The sequence below is a fragment of the Pteropus vampyrus genome, unplaced genomic scaffold (assembly GCF_000151845.1).
Source record: "Pteropus vampyrus isolate Shadow unplaced genomic scaffold, Pvam_2.0 Scaffold498, whole genome shotgun sequence".
In the NCBI taxonomy this organism is placed as follows: Eukaryota; Metazoa; Chordata; class Mammalia; order Chiroptera; family Pteropodidae; genus Pteropus; species Pteropus vampyrus.
Window position 1 is genome coordinate 700007 of NW_011889279.1, and position 25827 is coordinate 725833.

Here is a 25827-nt window from a genome sequence, read left to right on the forward strand (position 1 = left end):
TAAGAATGTAATCAGAAAGTATGCCATTCCTTGCATATTCCTTGCTTTGTTCCATTTTAAACAAAGTATGACATGCTGTAGGTCTGAGGTCAGCAAACTTTTTCTGTAAAGGCACAGATAGTAAATATTTTAAGCATTATGGGCCACTTGTCTCTAACATTAATGGTACAAAAGCAACCATAAACAACATGCAAATGATTGTGTTGCTGTATTCTAATAAACCTTTATATCTAAAAACAGGTTGTGGGGCAAAAACAGATGCTGAGCCTGATTAAGATATTAAGTTGAAATTTTATATAGATGTATCTAATAACTAGATTGTTTATTCAGTAGCGAATGAGACCTAAAATTTGCATTTTCCACAGCCATTTAAGTATTTTTAATATGTGTATAAAAAGACTGGTCTAGTTTTATTTTTCTAGTTCTTATCCAATATTTATAAACGTAGCATTAAGTTAGCCAAATATCTTTTAGTAGGATATTTAATATTGTGAGTACTTATTTATCTACAGTGGGGTTATATGTATTAATATTTAATTAATATAATAAATTTAAATATATAACAGATTTAAATTGCCTTTAAAACATTTTCTACTTATCACATGTCAATTTGAAATCTTTCCTTTTTACTTTGTGGATAAACTTTTCTGTAATTATCAATATAGAACAACTAAGAATTACTTTTAGGATTTTAAAAAGAATTTCAGCTGGAAAAGTTTCTTGGAAGACCACAGATTTATTCTGATCATTACATTAAGCATCAATAAATATTTTGGGCCATTTTCAACATTCCATACAGTCTGCTAGATGTTGCAAACAATCTATGACTTTATCAAGTTTATGATCTTGTGGAGGATATGGGTAATTAAAGATACAGTGACAATGTTGTATCCTTAAGGAAAAAGAGTGCTGTGTGACTAAAAATGAATAGTGGATTATGTGGCATTTTTTAGTACAAGGGCAGAAGGAAAAAGCGCAATAAGTTTAGAGAACTTAAACATTTGGCTAATTTATAGTGCAATGTGGAAGAAGTAACGTGGGACTAGATTAAAGTTAAACATTGTTTTATAGCCATGGGTATGGTAAGAATGTAATCAGAAAATATGCCATTCCTTGCATTGTTGGAAAATGTTTTTCTAGAATTTTATAAAATAGATGTTACTAAAATTCTTTACATTCAGCCTAATGTAATAGTAGTCCGTTGAGTAACTAATTATACAATTTAATACTTGATCAGATTGATTAAATACTTAAATAACAAATATCAAGGTGTGAATTTTGTTGACCCTGATTTCATTTTTTTATTTTCTAGATGATCTTAACATGTTAAATAGTTAATAGTATTTGAGCTAAATAGTTCTTCCTAAAGTTTAATAAATACATAATAGTGATATTAGCTATTTTCAAAAATGGTTAAATCATAATACACTTCTTCCATACCTTTTCACATAGACATATCAAATAGCTCTTAGAAGACTTCCCTTCTAATGTCTCCCCGCTCCAACCCATTTCATAAAGTATTGCTAGAGTAACTTTTTGATTCTGTCACTCAAAAAGACTGTAATGTATGAACCTTGCCTACTTTTACAGGCTTACCTACTTCATCTTTTAAGTATCTTGTTCTGTCCAGAGCAGACTACTCAGACTTCCCCAAACTTACTCCTCCTGGCTTCCAACTCCTATTTCTTTGCTCCTGTCTTGCATCCTCCACTTTTCCCTCCTCATTCCACCTCATCTCTGTTAAAAAGCCACTGTGCTCATGAAGTACCTCCTAATCCCTCACGCATTGACCTTTTTCTTGTCTCCCCAAAGTATACCTTGTATTTCTTTAGGAAAATTAATTTCTTAAATTAATATATTTATGTTGATTTCCTTTGACTCCTGTTACAAATACATAGATAAACATGATATATCTATCATTTTGCATTGTTTACTTTTACTATTTCTGTGTCAACATCATTCATAATTATCCTCAAGGTGATCTACTCTTCTGTGTTCTATGGTTGGACATTTTGATGTTACAGTAGATAAAACCAATCTAAACATCTTTCTTAATGGAGCTTTTTAATTTTGTTACATAAATTTCCTTGGGATGACTTTCCACAAATGATATAAATGGGTTAAAGGGTTTGAACACCATACTCTGTGTGTTATATTTTCTACACTGTTAGCAAAGTCTGAGTATACACATTTCAGCAAATTACAAGCAGACCTGAAGAAATTATATGCAAAGTCTGGGTCATTTCAGATCATCTCAAACAGCCTTATATATAGCAGTTAATTCCTAAAGGCATTGTGTAAAGCATCATGGAAAAGTTGATTTTTTTCAATAATACCATGCATCAAGAAGTTGTCTTGTTAAAAAAAAAAAAAAGAAAAGAAAAAAGATAGCTACAGTGCTTTTTAGAAATATTTACTTAAAAAAATAAATAAAGGTAATTTCTGAGTAATACAACGTTTTATTGTAACGGCTTCAAAAACATAACATTGGCAACTTTTATATCAGAATTATAGGCGAGTAATTTCCCTGATACAAGGTAGCAACATAATAGTCTATCAATTTGTAATGAATAAAATCAATTTTATTAATTTTGAGAATATTATTCAAATTATTATTTATCTTTCACTGAACCTGTAGCTTAAGAAACATTGGGCTAAACCCACACATTGGGTTAGATTAACCTAGGACTTTTTCAATCTGAATTGACTCTCCTATTTTGAGAGAGGTGGTGACCATAAAGCTTGAAAGACTGAAAATTTTTTGATTATGACATAATACACACATAATTCTACCCTCACTACAGGAAGAATACTGACATTTTTGCTTTTATTTTAAACACAACTGCTGGTTAAGACCCACAAAATTGACTTCATAATTTGCTTATGGGTCAAAACCTGCAACCTGAAAATTGCTGGCTAAAATTAAAAAGACTTGCCAGTTATTAGTTATAAATGTCTTTAAATAGTGATTTTGTAATGATTCTTTGTATTAATTTCAGGAGTATTTCTCAAAGGCCATCAGAGAGAAAATAGCTGCAGTTTGATTTGATCCTAACCACTCCTCCCTAGCCACAGATGAATAACTGCTCATTTTCTTTTTTTTTTCTTTTAATTTTCTAATTTTTTTGTTATCCTGAACAAGCTTTATTTGGCTTCTAGCCAGTGCCTGGGCTCTCTGCCTCCTTACCAAAATTAAGGCAACTTTATTCCAGATTATCTCATTATTCATCACTTTCATGTATTTAAGCAAACCTTTCTATTTTCTGACCCTTTTCTTCCAGAAGATGTGGTCTGCCTGATCTTTTGTCTTAAATTAAGCCCTCCTCCTCAATTTCAAACATATCCCTTTCTTATTACCCTGATTACTGTTAACATCTGTTGTAAAATATGTGAATTTTACTCTCCTCATTTTCACTCAGTCAAGGAACCTTAGCTCCAGAAAGTGATGTCTCTTTTCTCCTAGTTTTCTATTGCTCTTTCCAAATAATTGATAAAATATACATGTCAAAGTTCTTCCTCTGAGGTCAGTGTTCTTTGACCTCAAAACTTTTATTCACCAATCTTACACGTTCCCACATTTACTGCGGATTTTGGTTCCTAGTGAACCATCGTCCTCTTTACTCCTAGTTCGGCCATCAGATTAGGTAACCTTGAGGTTTCTGTGGAAAGAGCATTCAATATCCTGGTCTCATAGTTGAGCCTCACATTTTTTCAATGTCTCTCTGTTTTTGCCTCCCAAATGTTACCCTTTTTTAAGGCTGTGTCACCCACAATTTATAGTCCTTGGATGCTCTTCCTATCTGTGGCTTCAAATAAAGAAGTTGACTTGCTTTTAGGAAATTTGCACCAAAAAATGTCTCTTCAAACCATATTAACTCACTTAGGGTCATAAGAGAGGCAGATAGACGGCCTGCACTCTACTGAGTTTTTGTTTTGTCCTTGATTGAAGTGAAAGATTCATTTGATGCTACTCTTCTGTAATAGGGTAGATTATTGAAGGAATTGTGACTGAACTACATTATACTTAGCTAAGATGTTTTTAATGGCTTATAAAATTGAGCTTTATTTGAGTTTCTTGGTTTGTTTCTGAACATGACTGGTTTCTATTGGCTGAAGCTTCATTCCTAAAGAGTTCATTAATTGAGGTGGTTTATTTTAATCTCAAGGCTATTTTCCCTTTTAAACAAACAAAACACATTGTTATCACACCAGTGACTTTTGGGACTTCTAAGTCTTTTGATGACTTCTGGTTTTAAAAATCTTGTGAATGTGCTAACATGAGTGATTTATACTAGAAATCCATGAATACTAAAGTTGGAGCAAGTACATCTAGAAGTAAATGTATTCCTTAACCTTATTTAGGGCCAGGAAATAGAGGTATACTATATCTAAAAGAAGGTATATCTATAAAAGTTGAAAGTGTTGTACCTCACAAAATTGTGACTAAATGCCATTATCCCTCAACCTAGTAACTTAAAATTTTGTGGAATTCAAATACCTGATTTAAAGAATAGTTGGGATGGGAAAAATGAGGTGAGAAAGATAATCAAAATACTAGCAGTCTGAAGTTTTTAAGAAGAGTTCAGCAAACAGTAATCCCTAATATCAGTGTTTTAAACAACAGCGAGACATTGTATTTGCATTTAAAGGATTATTTCCTAATTCAGGGTAAAGAATGTAACCAAATATGTCATAGAGATCATTTGAAGTGCTTGGCGTTTATTCATTTCTGTCGAAACTGATTCAGTTATCCGATCTTTGATGATGTATTAAAGATCCTAAGCATGAGTGTAGGAAAATTAAGCATTTTATTTCTTACCCTTTGTAATCAAGGGACCTGGTTAGTCCTTTTATAAAGTGTTTTATAAAAAGGAAGAAAATGTGTTAATTCAGAAATGCATAAAACCTATGGATTAGACATTTCTATTCAAAATGAAATAGGGTTCACTTTTGAAGGACAGTACATTGAGAGACATTACCATTGCTGGGTTTTTTTTAAGTTGGGTCATGGACAGAAATGAAACATTTGGACTTTGAATTATGTTGCTGTGACTTTCAGAGTTGTACAGAGGTTAAAATGATCTACAGAATAGTATAGCTCTTAAATCTGATAGTATTCATTTTAATTTAGGGAATAAATTAACAGTAAACTATAGTGACTAAACTGAATAAAGCTTGATGCCTGCTTTATCAAATATAAGACATACATTTGCTGTGTTTGGCTATTGTGAGGAATTTTTTTTTTTTTTTTTTTTTTTAAGAGAAAAAGAAGGAGAGTCCTTGCTCTCAGGATATAATAATCCACTTTAAAGAAAGTACAAGTACTATTACATATCTTAATCCTTAATTATCTATTGTATATTTATCTGCAGGAAAATTTTAATTCTGAGATATTAGTATCAAGTCAATATGACTTTATGAATAGTAATTTAATCTAAGCAGAACATAATCAGTTACATAAATCTGCTTTTTAAACATTCTCATGATGAAGTAAAGGCCAAATTCTTTGGGTTATTTATATTTATAAACCAGAAAGATTATCGTGTTTCATGTAGTACAAGAAAAGAAAGACTTTTCATTTAAAAAAATATATTGGAAATATTTCCATCAGTTTTTAAAATATAGCAATTCAGAAACTGTATAGGAAATATATCTATAAGTGAGCATAAGAGACTGAACCACAGAGTTAGGTTTATCAGAAAGCATTTATCGACCTTCCGTATATACACACTTAATACTATAGGTCGTGTGGAAAGGAATAGATATATACTAGAAGATGTGATCCTTCCATCAAAAAACCACATATTTAATTAGAGGTATTCAGAGCATTAAGGACTTTTAAATGAGATCCAGAGTGTATTTACCTTGAGGCTGAAGATATGGACAGTCTAAAGCTAAAATTGATTTTTTTTTTTTTTTTTACCTCTACCAATATTCTGAAAATAGACCTCACTGATAAAATAAAGTTAAATTAAGAAAGCCAGAATAAAGAAATATTACATGTTTTTAAAATTACACAGATAAGTTAAACTCAAATACCTATGTCTGGATTCTCAGCAGTGATGTTTTTGTAATATTACCAGTCACGATTATTACATCTTTGTTGGCTGAAATCATTGCTATGTATGTTCTTAAAGGTTGGAAGACTAAAAGTTACTGAAATAACTCCTTCGTGATGTTGAGTAAATTTTCATGAAGAATAAAAAAGGATTATTCTTCTACTGAGATTAATAATTTGTTTTATATACCTAAATTATTAGTATTAAATATTCTTAAAGCTTTGAAATTGTCTTAATTGGTACCAGGGGGTTTTTTGCCATGATTTATTCTTATTCTTAACATAAGCACTATTATCATTTGAATGTTATAGTATTAATGTTGGTTATAGTTACTAATATTCCCTGCTATAAACCAGTATAGTACTCTTTGCTCCCAATTTCTAAAATTTAGCAGATAAGACATCATTTTTATACTTCCATTCAAAGATTTATATGGGTAAGTAAAGTTAGTTTAAATTGTCATCTCTGATAGTCATCAAGGACAAATTTGCTGGTTTATTTTTTAGCTCTCAACAAGATATTAATTTATTTCTTATAACAACTGTTTTTGTGTCTGTGCATATGTATGTAGAGTTTAGGTAGTATTATGTTGATAGTTTTTATTGCACTATGTTGATGTATTTTCCTCCTGTCTTTACTCTTTCATGGGAAAATATGAACTTATTTTATAACAGACTTGAGTTTACTATTTTCAGTTGTAGACATATTTTAAAATATTTTTGTTCTATTTATCCTACCTTTCATGTTTCTGTTATTTTCAGTTAAATGCATATATGGGTTTATCTGTTTGAAGAAATTCTCCATGATACTTAAAGGCATTATCATACCTCTCTAAGAGACATTGATAGGTGAAAACGTAAAAAGCTCTTGTCCCAGCCACCATACATTAACCACCAAGGTCATAAAGGAAGAGAGGGACTTGAAAAGTTTCCTCCAATTCTTCTCATTTATATTGAAGGATAGCATTACTTTCGTACTTAACTGCTTCAGATCTCTATAAAACAAATTTGAGTGCTACCAAGAATATGAGATGTACCTCATACTACAAATATACTAGTTTCAGAAAGTTTTTAGTCAGTGCAGACAAATGAAGGATATCTAGTTTCAGAAAGTTTTTAGTCAGTGCAGACAAATGAAGGCATTATATTAAAAATTGACAATATAATTCCCCATTATTATATTTTTAAAGTTGTTATATAATGATATGTACAAAAACTGCATTATCAGTTTAAGGTAAAGACTTACTGTTGTAAATATGATCTCATTTTGTTAAAATACAAAGGTGACTTAGAAAACTTATATAAGTACTTACATTTTATTTTTATTGCGTTAATTTAGTTAAAATTTCCCTTACATCTTCAGATTGAAATTTTTTTCTTACCTTTTGTTAATAGGTAGTATAGATCAATCAGTGTTAAAAGAATTACCCCCTGAACTCCTGGCAGAAATTGAATCCACCATGCCACTTTGTGAACGTGTGAAAATGAATAAACGCAAGCGTAGCACAGTTAATGAAAAGCCAAAATATGCCGAAATCAGTTCAGATGAAGATAATGATAGTGATGAAGCTTTTGAATGTAAGTATCACATAACTTTCTTATTTTAGAATTAAAAAGTAGATTGATGTGTTTGTCTCATAATTTTTTGGGTTAGCAAGAATACAGTGATCTTATCTTAATAACATAGCGAGTTTTTTTCTTAATACTTAAAAAAAAGTGTGAAAGATGAGATCAGTTGGCACCAAGAAAAATATTTTCATCTATAATTAGCATCAGATAACACATATGTGTCTCTATGTATTTAGCAAACATTTATTGAGGTCCTGCTAATGCTAAGCACTGAGAATAAAAATACAAATAAGATGTAGCCCCTGTCTTTGAAGAGCTTTCATTCTAATGGGGGAAAAATGTAAACAATTGTAGTACAGTGAGAAAAGTATAGTGATAATAGTAAATCTAGGGTGCTATGGGAGCACATTGGATTGGCATCAAAAATAATACTGGGGGTTCAGGAAACGCTTACTGGAAGAGGTGACACTTGATTTGAGTCTTGAAGGACACATAGGAGATAGCCAGGTGAAAAAATATTTAAAACCATGCTGTCACTAAATTATGAATAGATTAGCCACATTGATCTCTGTGGTTTGGACCTGGCTTCTCCTTTTTGCCCAGCTGTGTCCTGGAATTCCTCCCTTGTTTCACTGTTTTCCAGAGCTGGCTTCTTCACTACACAGCTACCTCTCTACAACACTGTGATCACCTGTCTTTGCACTAGACTTGCTATACCTCGCCTGTCTTCCTACTGGTCCACTGAAAAAGTTCTTCTCTTTTATCCCTATCTTCCTTCTTCTGGAGCAAGAGAATTGAGCCTAGCCAAGAGGGGTCAGCAGCCTTGTTTGACTTAAACGGCATTCAGTGGAAACAGACTATGGGAGATCTTCACTTGTGTGCCAACTGACTTAGTCATTATGACCAAAAGAAGTGGGAAGACCACCAGTGTGTTCTACCTTTTCCACCTAGTGTCCATAGATTGAGGTGTGACCAGCAAGGGCAGGAAGGAGAGATGCATGCTGCTATTTTTAAATGTATATTGCTGATGGAAGCCCTTCACCTCCTCCAGAGTTTTTAATCAATGTTCATTTACTCTGATCGTCTTAAAATTGTGAGCTCTTGAGCTATGAGCAGTAAACTATGATTACTGAACAAATCTGAACAAAGTTTTAAAATTGAAATAAAATATATAGAAAAGATAATCTGACATATTTAATTATATGTATAATTGTTATAATTGTATTATGAGATGTATTTACATGCAGTATATTTCAGTGGCTAAAGTTAATTTTTTTTTATTATAATCAAACATTTTGGTCATATGGGAACATACGCTCTGAAGAAAGAGAGGAGAAAGGAGATCTGGTGGCCCAGAAACTGACTCCCTTATATACATGCCTCTTCTTCACTCTTCCTATCCCCCACCCACCCAATACATTACCCATTTCTAAAGGGAATAGCTAAGAAGACGTTCCTTAATTGCAGATCTCAAATCACATTTCAACTCGTTAATTGAGAGTGGCCGCCTGCATTGTCAAGTGGATGAGAATTTAGAAGTTACCTCACAGTTAAGTAGAAAGGACAGCATAATCAGAAATACCCACGAAGTATAAAATAGAGGGACAGAGCCACAAACGCCCCATGTTTGTCATCAGTGCAGCCGCTGTTCTTTTCCCTGCTTTCTATTTTTAGAGCTATTGTCTCATCTTATGGGAGCACATAGTTTCATCTTAAAGCCATGGATCTCATTATATCTATGCCTAAGTATATTAAAAGCTAACATTAGTTAGAGACCCTGAGCTTCAACCTCTGCTAAGAAAAAGGAAAGTTTTTCAGGATTTTTCAAGAGATCTGAGAGTAGATTCCTGTTTTTCTTGGTTTCTATAATATAAAAAGTCAACTCTGGGCCCATTAATTTGAGTGATGATAAAATACCAATTGATAGTTGACAGTCAACCAAATTGCCGTTATACCACAAGAAAAGTAACGTAGTGAAAATATAGTGCAATACAAAATGTAAAAGTATTGTGAGTACATAAGGAGCAAGCTTATGCTGTTTTAAAGAGAAACTTTTTGAAACTTAAGGTTTTACTGCAGTTTAATAAAATTGGTTTTCCAAAAATCTAAGGAAATAGTTTAGCTGAAGGAGAGAGGGAAGGATTGAGGGGTAATTTTGAAAGTTGGGCCACACAGATTTGGATCGCCGTAGCATAAATATAAGGTCTGGGGAAGAAGGAGGGGTGCTAAAGAAGCTAAAGAGAGATATAGGTAAAATATGAAAAGGGAGGGTGGAAAACACCCAAATCATATTTTATGTACCTCTCTATTAAGCTCCTCCCCTACTTTCAGGATAATAAGCGAAACAGAGAAAGAACAAGCTAGTCATAATGAATTGGGATCCTGATAGCCTTATCACAACACAATGATCATAGCAGTGGATTTTTTTTTTTTTCTAATTTCCATCCCATTTTCATCGAAATTGCCTAACGTTTAATGAATGTGAGATAAAAACCTTCGTGGCTTAAACAAAAATTACCACCAATACAGCATGTTGTATGTATTTGCTAACAGTTATAAGATTTTTCAGACTTGTAGAATTAAATGCTTAAAATGGATTTCTGATGAAATTAATTAAAATTAAGAAAGACTAAATTCATATTTGAGGTCATAGAATACTACTTTCTGAACAAGTTTGCTGTTATCATTCCTCATATTTGATAAATTTTTCAGTACTTGAAAAAACATTTAGTGACTGCTATCCATAAGTGATCTATTTCTCTGACACACACCTACTTATATATAAGGCAGCCCCTTACTAAGAGAATGTACTGGAACATACCCTAATCATAAAAGGGTATGTCTTCATATATTTTACAGTCAAATCTATGCCTAATTATGAAAAAAAAATTCAAGATTTAACTATATCTATTTACATTTGTCCTTTTTTATGATCTGTCTTGCTCTGCCAAGCCTATGACCACAAAAAGAGGAAACAATATTATCTTTTTCTGTCATATTGTCAATAGATTGGACAGAAGTGTCCAGAACCAGAAACCAGACTAGATTCCAAATAGAAATAACTGGAGCAGCATGTAAGGGTAGGATTAGCCAGGGTATAGACTTTGAATATCCACACATAAGGACATCGACACAAGCATAGATAAAGTGTGGGCCAAAGATTGACATCCTTAAATCTCAGCCAGGTAGGAAACTCAAGTCTTTTAAGTACTGGGTATTGATCATAGTTAGTAATTCAGAATAGAAACCAGTCTCAATAAAACAAGGGAGTCAAATTTAGATCAACAGACTAGAAAATATTCATTATCAGCAACACGTCTTCACTACAACAAGTGTATGATCCCAAGATGTAGGATACATCAGTTCTCTAATTTAGTTTTAACTTGGTGGTGCTACCCCTAGAGCGAGTATGATAATTATTGGTCACTTGTACTGCTCTCCCAGCCCTCGATGGACAGATATTTCTAATCAGTCTTTTTTGCCAAAATATGATACTTTGTCTCAGGGCTCAGAATTGCTCTCAACATAACGCTATAGGCAGCTATTACCAGTTGATCAGAGTTGGTATGTCAGATGAGATCTGTTTGCCAGTTCTGCCTAAAGACTTCTGTCAGTACTGGTAACTTTAGCAGAATAATTAGACCTCTGGAAGGATAGGGAAAGGATTCAAGGTAACATACATATATATGCTTATATAGCATGTATAAGCTTAAAAGCTTTTCTTCTTGGGTGTAAGCAAGCATGTTGTTGAACTGAATTCAGTATATGAGTATTTACAACTATATAGGTTTATTCTATTTCTGTAGGCTTGTGATGTTAGGTTATCAGAGTCTGTTAAATTTATAACTAAAGTGCGGGCTTAACTTGGCTGTTAATTAATGATATTCATAGTTACCCATATTCTGTCTGTAACAACGTCTCAAAAGTTTACTTTTTCTCCCAGCCCTGTTCCCCATCAATAATCCAAATGCTTTAAGGTGTTTCTGTTTTTTCATCCAGATCCTAGATACAGATTGTTTTACGTGCCTTAGTTAATCTTAAAGTTTAGATATTATCTTTACTGACACTGAATATCTTTTTGAAATATGCACTGTGGTTTAATTCCCATAACATTCATATCTATAATTACTAGCAAACTGAGTTCATGTAAAAAAATCTTTAAGTGTAGATAGGTAATGCTAAAATAAGTGATAACCATTCCTATACCATAATTTATATTTCTGGTTAAATATAATGACTCAGAATTTCCTAGTCCTATACAATGTAGATTTTTTTCTCCATGTGGTTCATTTGTAAAGTACAAGTTATAATAGCCTTTTTAAATGAGGTAAATTATTTGTCATGGGGATTTGCTTCTAGCCTCTAGGAAACGACATAAAAAAGATGATGATAAAGCTTGGGAATATGAAGAGCGTGACAGAAGAAGCTCTGGGGATCATAGGAGAAGTGGCCACTCTCACGAAGGAAGAAGGAGTTCGGGTGGTGGTCGTTATCGAAACCGAAGTCCATCAGATTCTGACATGGAAGATTATTCTCCTCCTCCCAGCCTTAGTGAGGGTAATTCATCAGTGTCAACAGATTTCTTACATAACCCAGTTTAAATTTAGACCTTTAACTTTGAAGAATATTTGATATATTTTTATGAGTTAATTAACTCATAATTTTTAATCAGGCAAAAGTATATAATTAGTTTGGATTGTCAGTGATTATTGTTTTAAGTATTTAATTAATGTTCAGGAAGAAACTAGAAACAAAAATAGAAATATTTTAAATTGTCTTTCCTGCATTTCAGTATTTCTTTTTGTTAATTTTAGTTGCTAGAAAAATGAAGAAAAAAGAAAAGCAAAAGAAGAGGAAAGCTTATGAACCAAAACTAACACCCGAAGGTAACATTTTAATTTGTCTTTATTCATATTCTTCGACTTCCATTTTCTGTTTGGAATGTGGACATAATAAGCTTTTTTCCTCCCTCTGTTGCAGAAATGATGGATTCTTCAACTTTTAAGAGATTCACAGCCTCAATAGAGAATATTTTGGATAATTTAGAAGATATGGATTTTACTGCATTTGGTAAAATCATTTTAAAATATATTTATTTACCTTTAAATATAAAATCAATTTAAAACATATTTACCTGTGTGTTTAGTGGATACAAAGGCATGGTCAAGAAAATTTAAAATATAGTGTGGAGTCGAGTCTAGTCTGTGTTACCAAGAAACTGAAAACTTTAGTATAAAAATAAAGTATTGAATTGGGTATTAATAATGTCTTAAGAATCCAAGTTAAAGTAATTAAGGAAGTCTTTTTGCAGATGAGACAAGTAGGCCCTAGATGAGGAGGGTACTAATATGAGCAATAGGAACTAATATGAGAAATAGGAACCCATCCATTTTTTATTCATTTGTTCTAATAGCCAATATTTATTAAATGCTTACTGTTTTTCAATGGTGCCTTAAGTGCTAGAGATACAAAGATAAATATTCCAGGCTCTGGCTTTAACTACAGTAAGTCCTTAATGTCCTTGATAGGTTCTTGGAAACTGTGACTTCAGGCGAAACAACATAATGAAACCAATTGTACCATAGGCTAATTGAGGAAACTAAAGTTAAAATCCTATGGCATATTTCTGGTCATGAAAACATTACCGAATTTCTAAAAACCCAGAACACTTCTAATATTGAACATTGAAATAAATGTGAGCTATACATACATTTACGAAAGATTTTTAAAAAACAAGTAAGATAATTATTCCATTTTGAGGTTGCGGGTGGCCAGAGCCTATCCCAACAGCACAGGTTTCAAGGTAGAACCCACCCTAGACCTGATACCCTTCCATCACAGGGCACACTCAAACACATACCCACACTCACTTGGACTGGGACAATTTAGACACGCCAGTTCACCTAACATGCTCATCTTTGGGACGTGAGAGGAAACCATTGTACCCAGAGAAAACCCACACAGATACAGGGAGCACATGCAAACTCTACACAGACAGTGGACCCGGCTGGGAATGCAAACTCTACACAAGACGGTGGACCTGGCTGGGAATCCTTTTTTTTTTTCCTCATCAACATAACAAAATGATGTCGAATAAAACAGTTATTCAAAGACCTACTGTAATACATAATCTAATATGAAAAAATAAAATAGTAAACTAATTACAGTATAATAGAATTAATGTGATATTCATATTACTTTTACAATAATATGTAAAGATTATATATATAAATATTGTTAGGTTTATAAAAACAGTATTTAGAGCTACTCTCAACAGTTTTATGCCACCTTCAGCTTGTACAAACACTAGTGCCTAATTTATACAAAAGCCGTATTGCATACAATAATCTCGATATATCTATTTCAAAATGCCTTAAAAGGTATATTTTGAAAGTGCTGCTTTTGTGAAGTTTCTTGCCTAAGTATCATTAATGTGTTTCCCCATTATTTAGAGTAGCAGTTTTATCATTTGTAAAACTTTCCAATTCTGTGCTGAGAAATTGTCTTTTGTGTCATTTAAGATCCCAATAAGAAGACAGATGGCACTCTCAAATTAGGATAATTTGAGGAGTTATTTACAAAGAGATCAATTTCAAAAGTGAGGACAGAATAGCACCAGAACCCAGGATTAACAGGCATGGATCTGTTACCATCTCTGTACCCAAGGGAGCATGGGTAAAGAGAACTTACCAGAAATTACCCAGCAGGAAAAGAAAAGTAGAATGAGTTGCCTTGAAAAAAGCAGTAACCTTTTGGTCAGAGGACATAGGCAGCCTGAGGAGACCTTGAAGGAAGGAGTCAGGGAAATAACCTGACCTCACTCTCCTTCTCTTTGATCTTCTGACAGGGCAACCCACTGGCTTGAACCCAAGCAGAAGCCAGAGGGCATGGGGGGACTGTTGATGTAGACCATCCACGTCAGCTTCCTGGGGCAGAGAGCTTGGTTGAGAAGGGTCAACAGTTAACTAAAATAGTAGTAAAGATAATCTATCTCCTCTTCCCATCTTAGCAGGGTTTGCTTGAGGTTTACAGAGGCCTCTTAGGTTTTTATGTGTTTAGTTTGTTTATATGTGTTTGTGTGTCCATAAATTTTATTAAAAAGTTAAGCTTACTATTTTGAGCTATTTCTTTTACCAAAACTGTTTGGTTTTGTTTGGTTTGGTTTTTCAGGTGATGATGATGAAATTCCTCAGGAACTGCTCTTAGGAAAACATCAGCTTAATGAACTTGGCAGTGAATCTGCTAAAATTAAAGCAATGGGTATAATGGACAAGGTATCTCATTAAAGTAAAACTTATGAATTTTCTTAATAGCTAATGTTTGAAATTAAGATGTTTAAGGTAAATTACAAAGTTTACATAAATAGTAATGCAAAGAAAATTCATGGTTGCTTCTAAGAATCTAACTGAATTATTTCTTTAAGAAGAAAACCTTGAATTAAATATTCTGCAAATTATTCTAAAGAAAATCATATTGCATTGAAAGAGGCGTGGGCCTGAATTTTTAATTTTTTCATTGCCTTAAATATTTAGATTATTTAAATGCAGAAATACAGTAATTTTTTCTTTGACATTTGCTTTAGTCATTTATAGTAATGAAAGAGTAAAGCTCCGGTTTAAACACATTAAGTACATAGGCTCATTCATTGATGTAGGCTTTATATTAACTTTTGTGAGTTGTCTGTCTTACGAGCTCTCTGTTCCTAAATAGTCTCATTGCATTAATGTGATAGCAGAATATTTTTTCATTGATAATAACTTTACACAATAGTGACAGCATCAAGGGATTGCTTCCTATAATCTTTATGAACCACCATTCACCCCCTAAACTACTGCATGATTGCTATGCAAACACAGTTTCAAGACAAATCCTCTCTCCTCCTTTTCTAACCAGGCTCCCTGTAGCACACAAGTATCTACTCTAAGTCTTAAATTTCCTAGTATGTAATGTAAAAATGATGATTCTTCAAGAATAGTAAAAGAATTAATTAAAAATTATGTTTATCTGTAAAGTTTATTCTAAATAATTTAAACTTATTTAGTTTTTCAATGTCATAATTTGAAAGTAGACTGGAAAATATTTTGATGTCATTACAAAATTAAAATACAATCATTCTTTTTTTATTTATATATTGCATGCGTTCTAAGTAATGAGTGTGATAAATTTTGATGTTTTTATTGAGCTAAAATTGACATGTAACATATTAGTTCCAGGTACACAACATGATTCAATATTTGTATATATTGCAAAATGATCACAGCATAAATCCAGTTAACATCACCATACGTGGTTATAATTTTTTTTCTTGTAATAGTAACTTTTAAGTTATACTTTCATAGCAACTTTCAAATATAAAGTTAACCCTTGAACAGCACAGCTTTGAAGTACGCAGGTCCACTTATACATGGATTGTTTTTTGGTGTCACATCCTTGAATCAAAAACAGTATTTTTGCATTCCCAACATCTGATTGAAAATACAGTCTCAGCTACTGTAAATAATGTGACAGTGAACATGGGTGTACATATATCTTTTCAAATTAATATTTTATTTCCTTCGGATATATACTCAGAAGGGAAATTGCTGGATCACATGGTAGTTCTCTCTTTACTATTTTGAAGAACCTCCATTTTGTTTTCCATAGTGGCTACACTAATTTATATTCCCACCAACAGTACACAAGAGTTCCCATGAGTTTGATATTTAAAGCCAGAGAGACATATCACACAGTTAACCAAGAATTAATGTGCTCTTGTTTTACATTGATACTACTATGTGCAATGTGGGTGTGTTGATTTATTTTGTATATAGGAATATGACATCATAAGTTCCACAATTACATGTAGCTAGTGGTATTCTATTTCAAAAGCTAACTTGCTAAGTATTTTCAAAGCATGGAAAGTTTGCCAAAAGTCTCAGTTGTTTAATCTGTTGTTAAAATATATAAAGCAGTATTTGGAGGAACTTGTTTCTATACTCCAGGATGAGTAATAAAGTGTACTTAATGTCAGTTACTCTATTGATCCTTCCTTTTGACTTTTCTGGCTGATTTTGTTGAGAGTCTTGATTCTGCTAGAAGTTTTAAGAGGAGACCTATTCAATCAGGAGAGTATTAGTAACAACAGTTGCCTCCTGGCAGAACCTCTAAATCAACTAATTTTTTAAGTAGAGAAAGCAGTCTTTGTAAGAAATGAAATAGATACTGAAATGAATAAGAAAGATTTCTTCTAAGTAAAGCAATGTTATACATTTTTAACTCTTACTATTTACAGCTTTATGCTTCTGTTATTGAAAATACTACCTTGGATTTTAAGACATCCACTGTATGGAAGCCGTGTTATAATCAAATCAACAAATGAAATTGTGTGTGGGAGTGAGGGTGGGGAGATATGTGGTATGTGTTTTATACATATGTTCAGTGACACTGCCACAAAAGCAAGGGGCCAGGCATTCGAGCAAATTGAGGCTTGGCTAACTTTATGGTAAGAGTTGAGTTAGAAACATGCATATGTGAAATATGCCCATTCTGTATTTGCTCTTCTGACTTTCAGAAACAGTGATTAATTCTCTACATAATTCAGAATTTGAGTAGAAGACCTAAGTGGGAAAGTTTTCTTTTTCTGTTCTTCAAGAGGGTGGTAATGTTATATATTCCATAGCCTAAAGGGGATAATTGTACAGAATGTTTCTTGAATAATTTATTACTTTTACCAATGATTGATAAAAGAATTTATGTTATGATTTTAGCTTTCCACTGAGAAAACTGTGAAGGTCCTAAATATCTTGGAGAAGAATATTCAAGATGGGTCAAAGCTTTCCACTTTGTTAAATCATGTAAGTGTAAGGTCCATATCGTTAATATTACACATCAGCAGCCTGTTTACTTTCACAGCTATGCTATTCAAAGCTCATACATTGGGAAAAGGAACAAATAAAAGCATATTATATATAAAGCAGAGAGGGGCTTTCTAAATCATTAATGCTTTATTTCATTTTACTGCTTATACACCTAAAAAAATGATACAGTAGCTTTTTTATATTAAAATTGCTTTTTTGGAAGACTTTGTTAAGAAGGTTCATCATTTGTGTCAAATATTAAGACTATCTGCAACACATTAAATAGTGTTAAGGTTTTCTGGAATGACAATAATTTCGTTGAGACCGAATCACCTAGCTTTCCAGACAGAAGTCTAGATTTTTGTAAATTAAAATGCAGTCTTCAGTTTTTGAATTACCCATTTTAGAAAATAAATTCTGTTTTCAGTAGTCCGCATAGTAATCATTGCTTTTTAATCTCAGGTTCAAAACTACAGTGTTGTTGAAAAACACATATCAGGAATGATTGAGTCAGTAAACATTTTACTACTTTTAAATAAGGCTCTATTTCCTTTTGTCGTTGTTAATTTTCTCTTTGTTCTCACAATAGCAAGAAGAATTTATAAAGTTTTTTGACTATAATAATGTTTATACCCCAAACACAAAATTATTTGTATGTATATATTTATAGTTTTTAGATAAAGTACACAGAAGATAAAGGTATCTGTAACTATAACTGGAGTGTCATCTAGTGGTGACATAAGGAAAGGGTATATTATATTTGAAAGCATTGAAACAGGTATCTTAAAGGAATAGCAAGCAGTATCTGTACCTCGTTTCTAATGTTTTTTAAAGATTGTATGCACATCAAAACCCTTACCATGTTTTTCACCCGTGAAAATCAAATATATCATAATTTATTATATATTTTAACCTATAAATGTGTTTATTTCCACTTCATTAACAATGTGGTCTCTTATAGAATAACGATACCGAAGAAGAAGAAAGGTTATGGAGAGACCTTATTATGGAGAGAGTTACAAAATCGGCAGATGCCTGTCTTACAACTATCAACATTATGACATCTCCTAACATGCCAAAAGCTGTATATATTGAGGATGTAATCGAAAGAGTTATACAGTACACTAAATTTCATTTACAGAATACACTTTATCCTCAGTATGATCCTGTTTACAGATTAGATCCTCATGGAGGTTAGTTTGCCCTTTTCTTATATTGATAGTTTTTGAGTATATCATCAAAATTACCTGTTAATATTACTATGTTGGATGTGTCAGAATGCTATGACTTAAAATGGCATCAAAATTATTAGATTACATAGATTATAATAAACACTGGCTTTGATTTGACTAGAATATAGAGCTTTTAGTTAATCCAGTACTTGTTATTTCTTTAGCACCTATTTACATATAATAATTTCTGCTGGTCAGAGAAAATCTCAGATATTTTTGGCTCTTGGTTCCATTTATCACTTCTTAATTTTACCCCAAATATTAATTATTATCTACAAAATGGATTGATACTTTTATTTCTAATCTTTATAAATAAGGAGTGAAATAGTTAATGTGTACGGTAAAAGAGAGGAGGACAAACTTGATTCTTAAATAATATACATTTAGTTATTTATTATTTAATAAATGCAAATAATCTTACTGTCCTGTTCCAATGGAAAAAAATAGAAATAAAGATGAAGTAATATTTTAAATACAAGAATTTAATAGCCACTGAAATGTGCCATACATTATCTGTCATGAATGTTTACTTTCTAACTAAATATGCCTAGAGTAATTTTCTCTCTTAATAAATAAGCAGCTTTATTTGCCAGGTTGTATTTTTATGTAGGGGAAAAAAGTGTGTTCTCTTAATTCAAAAAACAGTTTTCTGCTATTTATTAAAAATGATTAAAAATTTGTATATTTCTTGTTTTTAATGTTTTTCATTTAGGAGGCTTATTAAGTTCCAAGGCAAAACGAGCAAAATGTTCTACCCATAAGCAGAGAGTAATAGTAATGCTTTATAATAAAGTTTGTGACATTGTTAGCAGCTTATCAGAATTGTTAGAGATACAACTTCTTACAGACACAACAATTCTTCAGGTAGGTTTTTTTTGAAAGCTTTTGTATATTTGCAGACCAAATAATTTTAAGACTAGAAGGTCTAATTGAGTTTAATATAAATTTGCTCATTCAATAGTAATACTAGCAATGTTAATTTTTTTCCACTCAGTATATCTAAATCGAAGAAATTAACTCCAGGGAAATTTTAAAAAGAAACATTTTGTATATGACAAAGATGAATAAATGTAGTATAAATTCTAAACACTAGATTCTTTGAAAGATAAATTATCATTTCCTTTATAATATGTCAGGATATTTTCATCCGGAATGGCAGAAATGTTATTTCGTTTATATTCCTATGACATTTATCATCCCAAAAGGTGGAGATTAGAGTTGTGGCAGCTATGAAGGAAGGTATGTGCTTGAAGATGAAATGGAGCAGAGAAAGAAATGATGAAAAAATAAATAAATTCCCTCTGTGTTTTCCAGGAAATTTGTGAATGTTTTAGAATTTAGTAAGGCGAAATGTTACTGAAATCAACTAGCAATGCGTACTAATTACTCTTTCTGTGTGTGTGTGCAGGTATCATCAATGGGAATAACACCATTTTTTGTAGAAAATGTCAGTGAACTACAGTTGTGTGCCATTAAGTTAGTCACTGCAGTAAGTATAATCAATTCATATTTTTAGTTATTCCCCCCAGGAAAATAATATTATTTAATCCAAACCTGCAGAAGTTAATTTAGATTCGAGTTTTCCATAGATTTATTTTAACATAAGGACTACTTTAGTGTGCCTTAGATTTTAAGCACTTCTAAATACTTTAAAATATTTCTGTTATTAATTCTATATTTACAGTAAAATAAGAATTGTTTAAAATAATTTGAATGTTGTCTTACTTTCCATTCCTAAGATATCATAGGCCTCTAAATGAAATTGGTATATTCTGACCTCTACAAGAATGTTTTAATTAGTGATTGAAAAGTTGAGTAAATTATCTCAGTCATTGCTATTGGAGATGTTGAAAACATTTTCCTTCTTAGTGGCAGATGATGTTTTTTATCACGTTATAGTATCATTTTTGGTTTGTTTGCAAATAATTATAACAAACATAATTTGAAATCTTATTACTAAACAGGTATTCTCAAGATATGAAAAACATAGGCAGTTAATTTTGGAAGAAATTTTTACTTCACTTGCAAGATTACCAACCAGCAAGAGGAGTTTAAGGAACTTCAGGTAATTATAGCAAAGGCTAAGTATAATGAAGAATTCCATTATGTATTTATTCATCATTTCTGTCTAATTTTTATTTTATAATCAAAAGAGGCAATTTAGTCAGAATAGCATGAAGAATAGATATGTGAAATAATGCACATTTGGGAGTCTTAAAGAAGTTCAATGATTCTCAAGTGTAAAGGTCTGTGGCAAAGTTTTTCAGCCTCAGTGCTATTAACATTTTAGGCCAAATAATACTTTGTTGTGCAGGGCTGTCCTGTACACTATAAGATGCTAAACAACATCCCCAATCTTGCTTACTGGACGTCAAAAGTAACACCCCCCTCCCAATGAGTGATAAGCAAAATTTTCTCCGGATACTGACAAATGTCTCTTGAGGAGCAAAATCATCCCTGGTTAAGAACCACTGATCTGTGAGAAGAGCAATAGGAAATTGGCTCAAAAGAGTCAGAGGCAATTCAAGAATTTTATAAGCCATGCTAAGGAACTTGGACTTAATGCTTTAACAGTAGGAAGTTATGAAATACTGTTTTTAAAAGAGAGCTGAAAGAGTAACAGCATTACAGAGAGCAGACATGAAGATAAAATGCTCTTAAATCTCTAAGCACAGAGACACTAAGGAATATTTTCCACTACTGTCAGCATCATTTTCTTTGTTGTCTTAGGTAATCATCATCATTCTCATAACAATTGTTATAATATTCCTGAAAGTTCAAATGTGTTGATCTGGCATACAGAATTAGATTGCTTTCAAGACCGTCTTCTGTTAAAAAATTATTCTTATCTGAATTTTTTGGACTAATTATATATTGATAAACATCTATTGTCTGTTAAGCCTGAAGAAGAGCTATCAGCATATAAAAGAATTCCTATGTTTTCAAAATATCTTTAGAACAAAAGATTTAGAATTTGATTTTTCATACTCTGTCCCATTGACCTCATATTATAGCACAGATGATCACAAGCTGACTCTGTAGCAGATTTTAATAAGAAAAGGAACACCAGAATGCTTGGAAATCTTGAAGTCTTCTCATTTAAAAAATCATTTTGAGAAATAGTTAAATTTTTCACTATAAATTTTTTATCTGCAGTGCATATAGAGTATAGAAATTTGTATTAAATATTGTATTTTCCTTTGACTTTTAATTATCAAAGTAGGCATAGAGATTTAGTTGATATTTTTTCTAACTTATTAAAATAGAAATGATACTATTATAGGCTTTAAACATAACACCTAGAAATGTTGGTAAAATAAGCATTCTGAAGCTTTCAGATGATGACATGAAATATGAAATTCTCTTCATACTCCATATGATTTAAATATTTTCTTTTTCGTTAAAGGTTAAACAGTAGTGATATGGATGGAGAGCCTATGTATATTCAGATGGTTACAGCACTGGTTTTACAGTTAATTCAGTGTGTAGTACACTTACCATCATCTGAGAAGGACTCTAATTCAGAAGAGGACTCAAATAAAAAAGTAAGGAATATTTTCTAAGTTTTATAACTTTGTACTTTTATAGGAAGAAGCACATATATTCTCCATTCTTATGAAACTGAAGTTCTTATTTAGGGCTTTATGACTGGGCTTTAGGATTCTTGTAGCAGTCAATCAGGTTTTAGACTCAAGTTCCAGTTCTGACTGTTATATCTCCCAGTCAATGATAACATACAAATCATTATCTGAGTTTGTTCCTTCAGCTATGAAATGGGGGTGATAGTACCTAACAAGCCTAATATACCAAGTTGTAAGACTGGAGTGTGATATTGAATGTGAAACTGAATATTATAATTATAATACATAATGCCTACATTAATGCATAACATAATTATAAGTTAATTCATGCAGAAAATGAGTTTATGCCCTCTTTGTTGAGTAACTCATAGCTAAGATTTGCTTTTGGTTTTGTAGCTCTTACCTACCAACACTTATAATTTTTTCAGGTTTCATAATATTATTTTTAAAAATTTCAAAACAGGGATAATTTTATTTTTTTATTCTGTTATATCCAGATATATGTGCGTGTAATAATAAATATATAATCAATTAAGTTAAAAAAAAAGTGCGTATCGTAAAAGTTAAGGTCCCTGTTGTTTCTTCCCATCTCAAATCTCATTGTTCTCTCTCCACTCTTCTCTTCCTTACCATTGGTAACCAGTATCATGAAACGGTTATTCCTTCCTTTATTTATGTGCATAATTTTGATACAGAATTTTTTTTAATTTACATAAATGATACAGTGACATATTTATAGCTCATTTTTTCACTCAACATTGTAGATATAACTAAATACCAGATTCTTTTTGACTCAGATTAAACACATATGTAACTACATCATAACTTAAAACAGAGTTTCTCTAGATATACTTAAAAGTAGAATATTAAATCATAGTGTACATACAAATTTACTGGAACTTGTCAGTTTGCTCAACAAAGTGGTATTCTAATTTACATTCTACTTTTTTATTTTACTTAGTCTGGTCAGTGTTAAATGATACCATATTTTATTTTGCATATTTCTGGTTACTAGTGAGATTTTTCTTATGTTCACCTTCTGGGTTTCCACAACTTCCAATTGCATATGTGTATTCTAGCCTTTAAATTGATAATGACAGAGCTGAATTTTCTTTTGTGTTATATTCCAGTGTTTTACAAACTTTGAGCTTGTGGTATTTCTTTTTTAAATTGTTTTTGAATTTTCAGTTTCTTGTTCTCACCTAGATCATGATAAGCAGCTATTGATATTGCATTTGTTAACCACATTTGTCACTCTTACGTATTTTAATAATATGACCTGTCAATATTTTATTTAGTTGTTTTTATAAAGTATTGAAATATGTTTAGTATGCTCATTGTACCTTTGTGTGTGTGTGTGTGTGTGTGTGTGTGTGTGTGTGTGTGAATAAAGCATTTTAATATTTAAATGTGTTACCCCTATTCATTAGTAACATAGCATTAACAACTTAACTATTTTGTTTGCTGGTTATTTCTTATATCTGTATAAATTTATTTATCTCAATCTAGGTTGACCAAGATGTTGTCATTACCAACTCTTATGAAACAGCCATGCGAACAGCCCAAAACTTCCTTTCCATCTTCCTTAAAAAGTGAGTTTAGTTTACATAATCTGGTTCTTATTTTCCCCAGTATAGAGAATAGTTTAAGTAAAAGAGTCATTCAATTTCCTACTGTAATGCGAACCTTGAATTTGTCTCCTTGGTCCTTGATTTCCTGATTTAAAATAAGATAATTGGGATATTAAAAATCTAAAATTCTGCGAACTTGCTTATATTTATATGTTGGGCTCCAAAAGTTAAAGTACTGGGTTAAAATTCTATAATTTTTCTTCAGTAAATTTTGGGGCATTCTAATTGAATAGGAAAGTGTGGAAAGAGATTACTAAACCTTCATAAAAATTTACGGTAATCTCATAGAAAAACAGTGGTCATTTTTAAAAATGTGTTAATTTGTTAATGTTAGTCAATAAATGGATTCCTTATAGGAGAAAAATGAATTTTGAGAAATAATTTATTTTAAACCATATTTTATTTCATGTACTCTTTTAATACCTTGTTTTTAGATATAGAGAAGAGAAAACTTAGCAAAATTTCAGTCATATTAGTGAGCATGTCACCTAAATTCACAGCCTGTTCATTTATCTTTAAACAGATGTGGTAGTAAGCAAGGTGAAGAAGATTACAGACCATTATTTGAAAATTTTGTTCAAGACCTTCTTTCAACAGTCAATAAGCCTGAATGGCCAGCTGCTGAACTACTCCTTAGTTTGTTAGGGAGACTGTTGGTAAGAGAATAGCATTTAAAGATTATTAGATTACTAGAAGACAACATAATGAGGATGTACTCTGATTCACAGATGATGAATTCTTTAAAAATGTGTAAGGAAATATGACCATTGCATCTCTATTTTTGCATGTGCATAATTGTACGCAATATTGTCAGTACCTTGTAGGAAACTGAACTGTTGTGACTTTTGGTGCTTTTGTTTCATTACATAAGATAACTGCTTTAAAAACATTTTTAGTTTGGAAGTCTTATATTGTTACTTAAAAGCATCTCAACACTGAGTCATAAGTTATTGTAGGTGATTCATTTCAAAGCATGTACTAATTAATGTGAACTCTTTGTCATCTTTTAAGAGTATTTCTGAAAACGTGACACTTTTTAGTCTTCATGTAGTACAGTAGAGAAGTGTGTAAAGGAATATTGTGTTTTCTGTTTTTTAAATTACTTTTGGTCTTATGCAATACAAATTGTTACAAAACTGTTGGGACCTTACTTTCCGTGAACTGGAAAATATATTCATACAGTTCTGTATGAATATACAAGATAATGTTTCACAGGCATCAGAATTCCAGCCTAAGAAATTATTACTCATTAATACCCCCCCTTTTTTTTTTTTTTCAAATAAACAGTTGAGCCTACATTTAAAGAAAGTATGTTCTTAGGTTTAATCTGTAATTTCTTTTTGAAATGAAAATGTTCAGGTTTCAGAAACTCAAAAGGCAATATACTTTATGAAACAATATCACAAGGAAAAAAGTTTACATGTCAGATAATACAACATAGATTTGGAATTTATATGATAATTGCTGTCAGAAGTACTATTATAAATTGATTAAATTAAATTTTGCTCTGTTTTGATGTTTAGGTTCATCAATTCAGTAACAAGTCAACAGAGATGGCTTTAAGAGTAGCATCTCTTGATTACCTTGGAACTGTTGCTGCTCGACTGAGGAAAGACGCCGTTACAAGCAAAATGGATCAGGGGTCTATAGAACGAATTTTAAAACAGGTATTGAGATAAAGGATTAAAATTCAGAGATAAATAATAGTTAAATATTTTCTTTAGGTATTGTTAATATCAGTGTTGCATTTCATTTTATAGATTCAAAATAAGATCTATACTTCTAAAAGTGGGTTTTTCAAAAGCCCCACTGGAGAAAGTTAATACCTTAGGGTAAATTACAATATCTAACAGGAACATTTAAATGATTTACATAAATCTTTAGTTTGCTTTCTTTTTACAAACTATAATGTTACTAATG

General features: G+C 31.7%; 1 protein-coding gene across 1 annotated transcript in view; it reads left to right on the forward strand.

The window, feature by feature from the left end:
• Positions 1 to 25827, forward strand: part of NIPBL (NIPBL, cohesin loading factor) — a 169539-nt gene that overhangs the window by 98999 nt on the left and 44713 nt on the right. The window contains exons 9-22 of the mRNA XM_023524825.1: positions 7454 to 7636; positions 11987 to 12184; positions 12442 to 12513; positions 12608 to 12697; positions 14798 to 14901; positions 17374 to 17460; positions 18425 to 18656; positions 19408 to 19559; positions 20104 to 20184; positions 20660 to 20760; positions 22102 to 22240; positions 23786 to 23868; positions 24431 to 24563; positions 25431 to 25574. Coding sequence (XP_023380593.1) covers positions 7454 to 7636; positions 11987 to 12184; positions 12442 to 12513; positions 12608 to 12697; positions 14798 to 14901; positions 17374 to 17460; positions 18425 to 18656; positions 19408 to 19559; positions 20104 to 20184; positions 20660 to 20760; positions 22102 to 22240; positions 23786 to 23868; positions 24431 to 24563; positions 25431 to 25574 — 1799 coding nt within the window. The remainder of the gene's footprint in view (positions 1 to 7453; positions 7637 to 11986; positions 12185 to 12441; positions 12514 to 12607; positions 12698 to 14797; positions 14902 to 17373; positions 17461 to 18424; positions 18657 to 19407; positions 19560 to 20103; positions 20185 to 20659; positions 20761 to 22101; positions 22241 to 23785; positions 23869 to 24430; positions 24564 to 25430; positions 25575 to 25827) is intronic.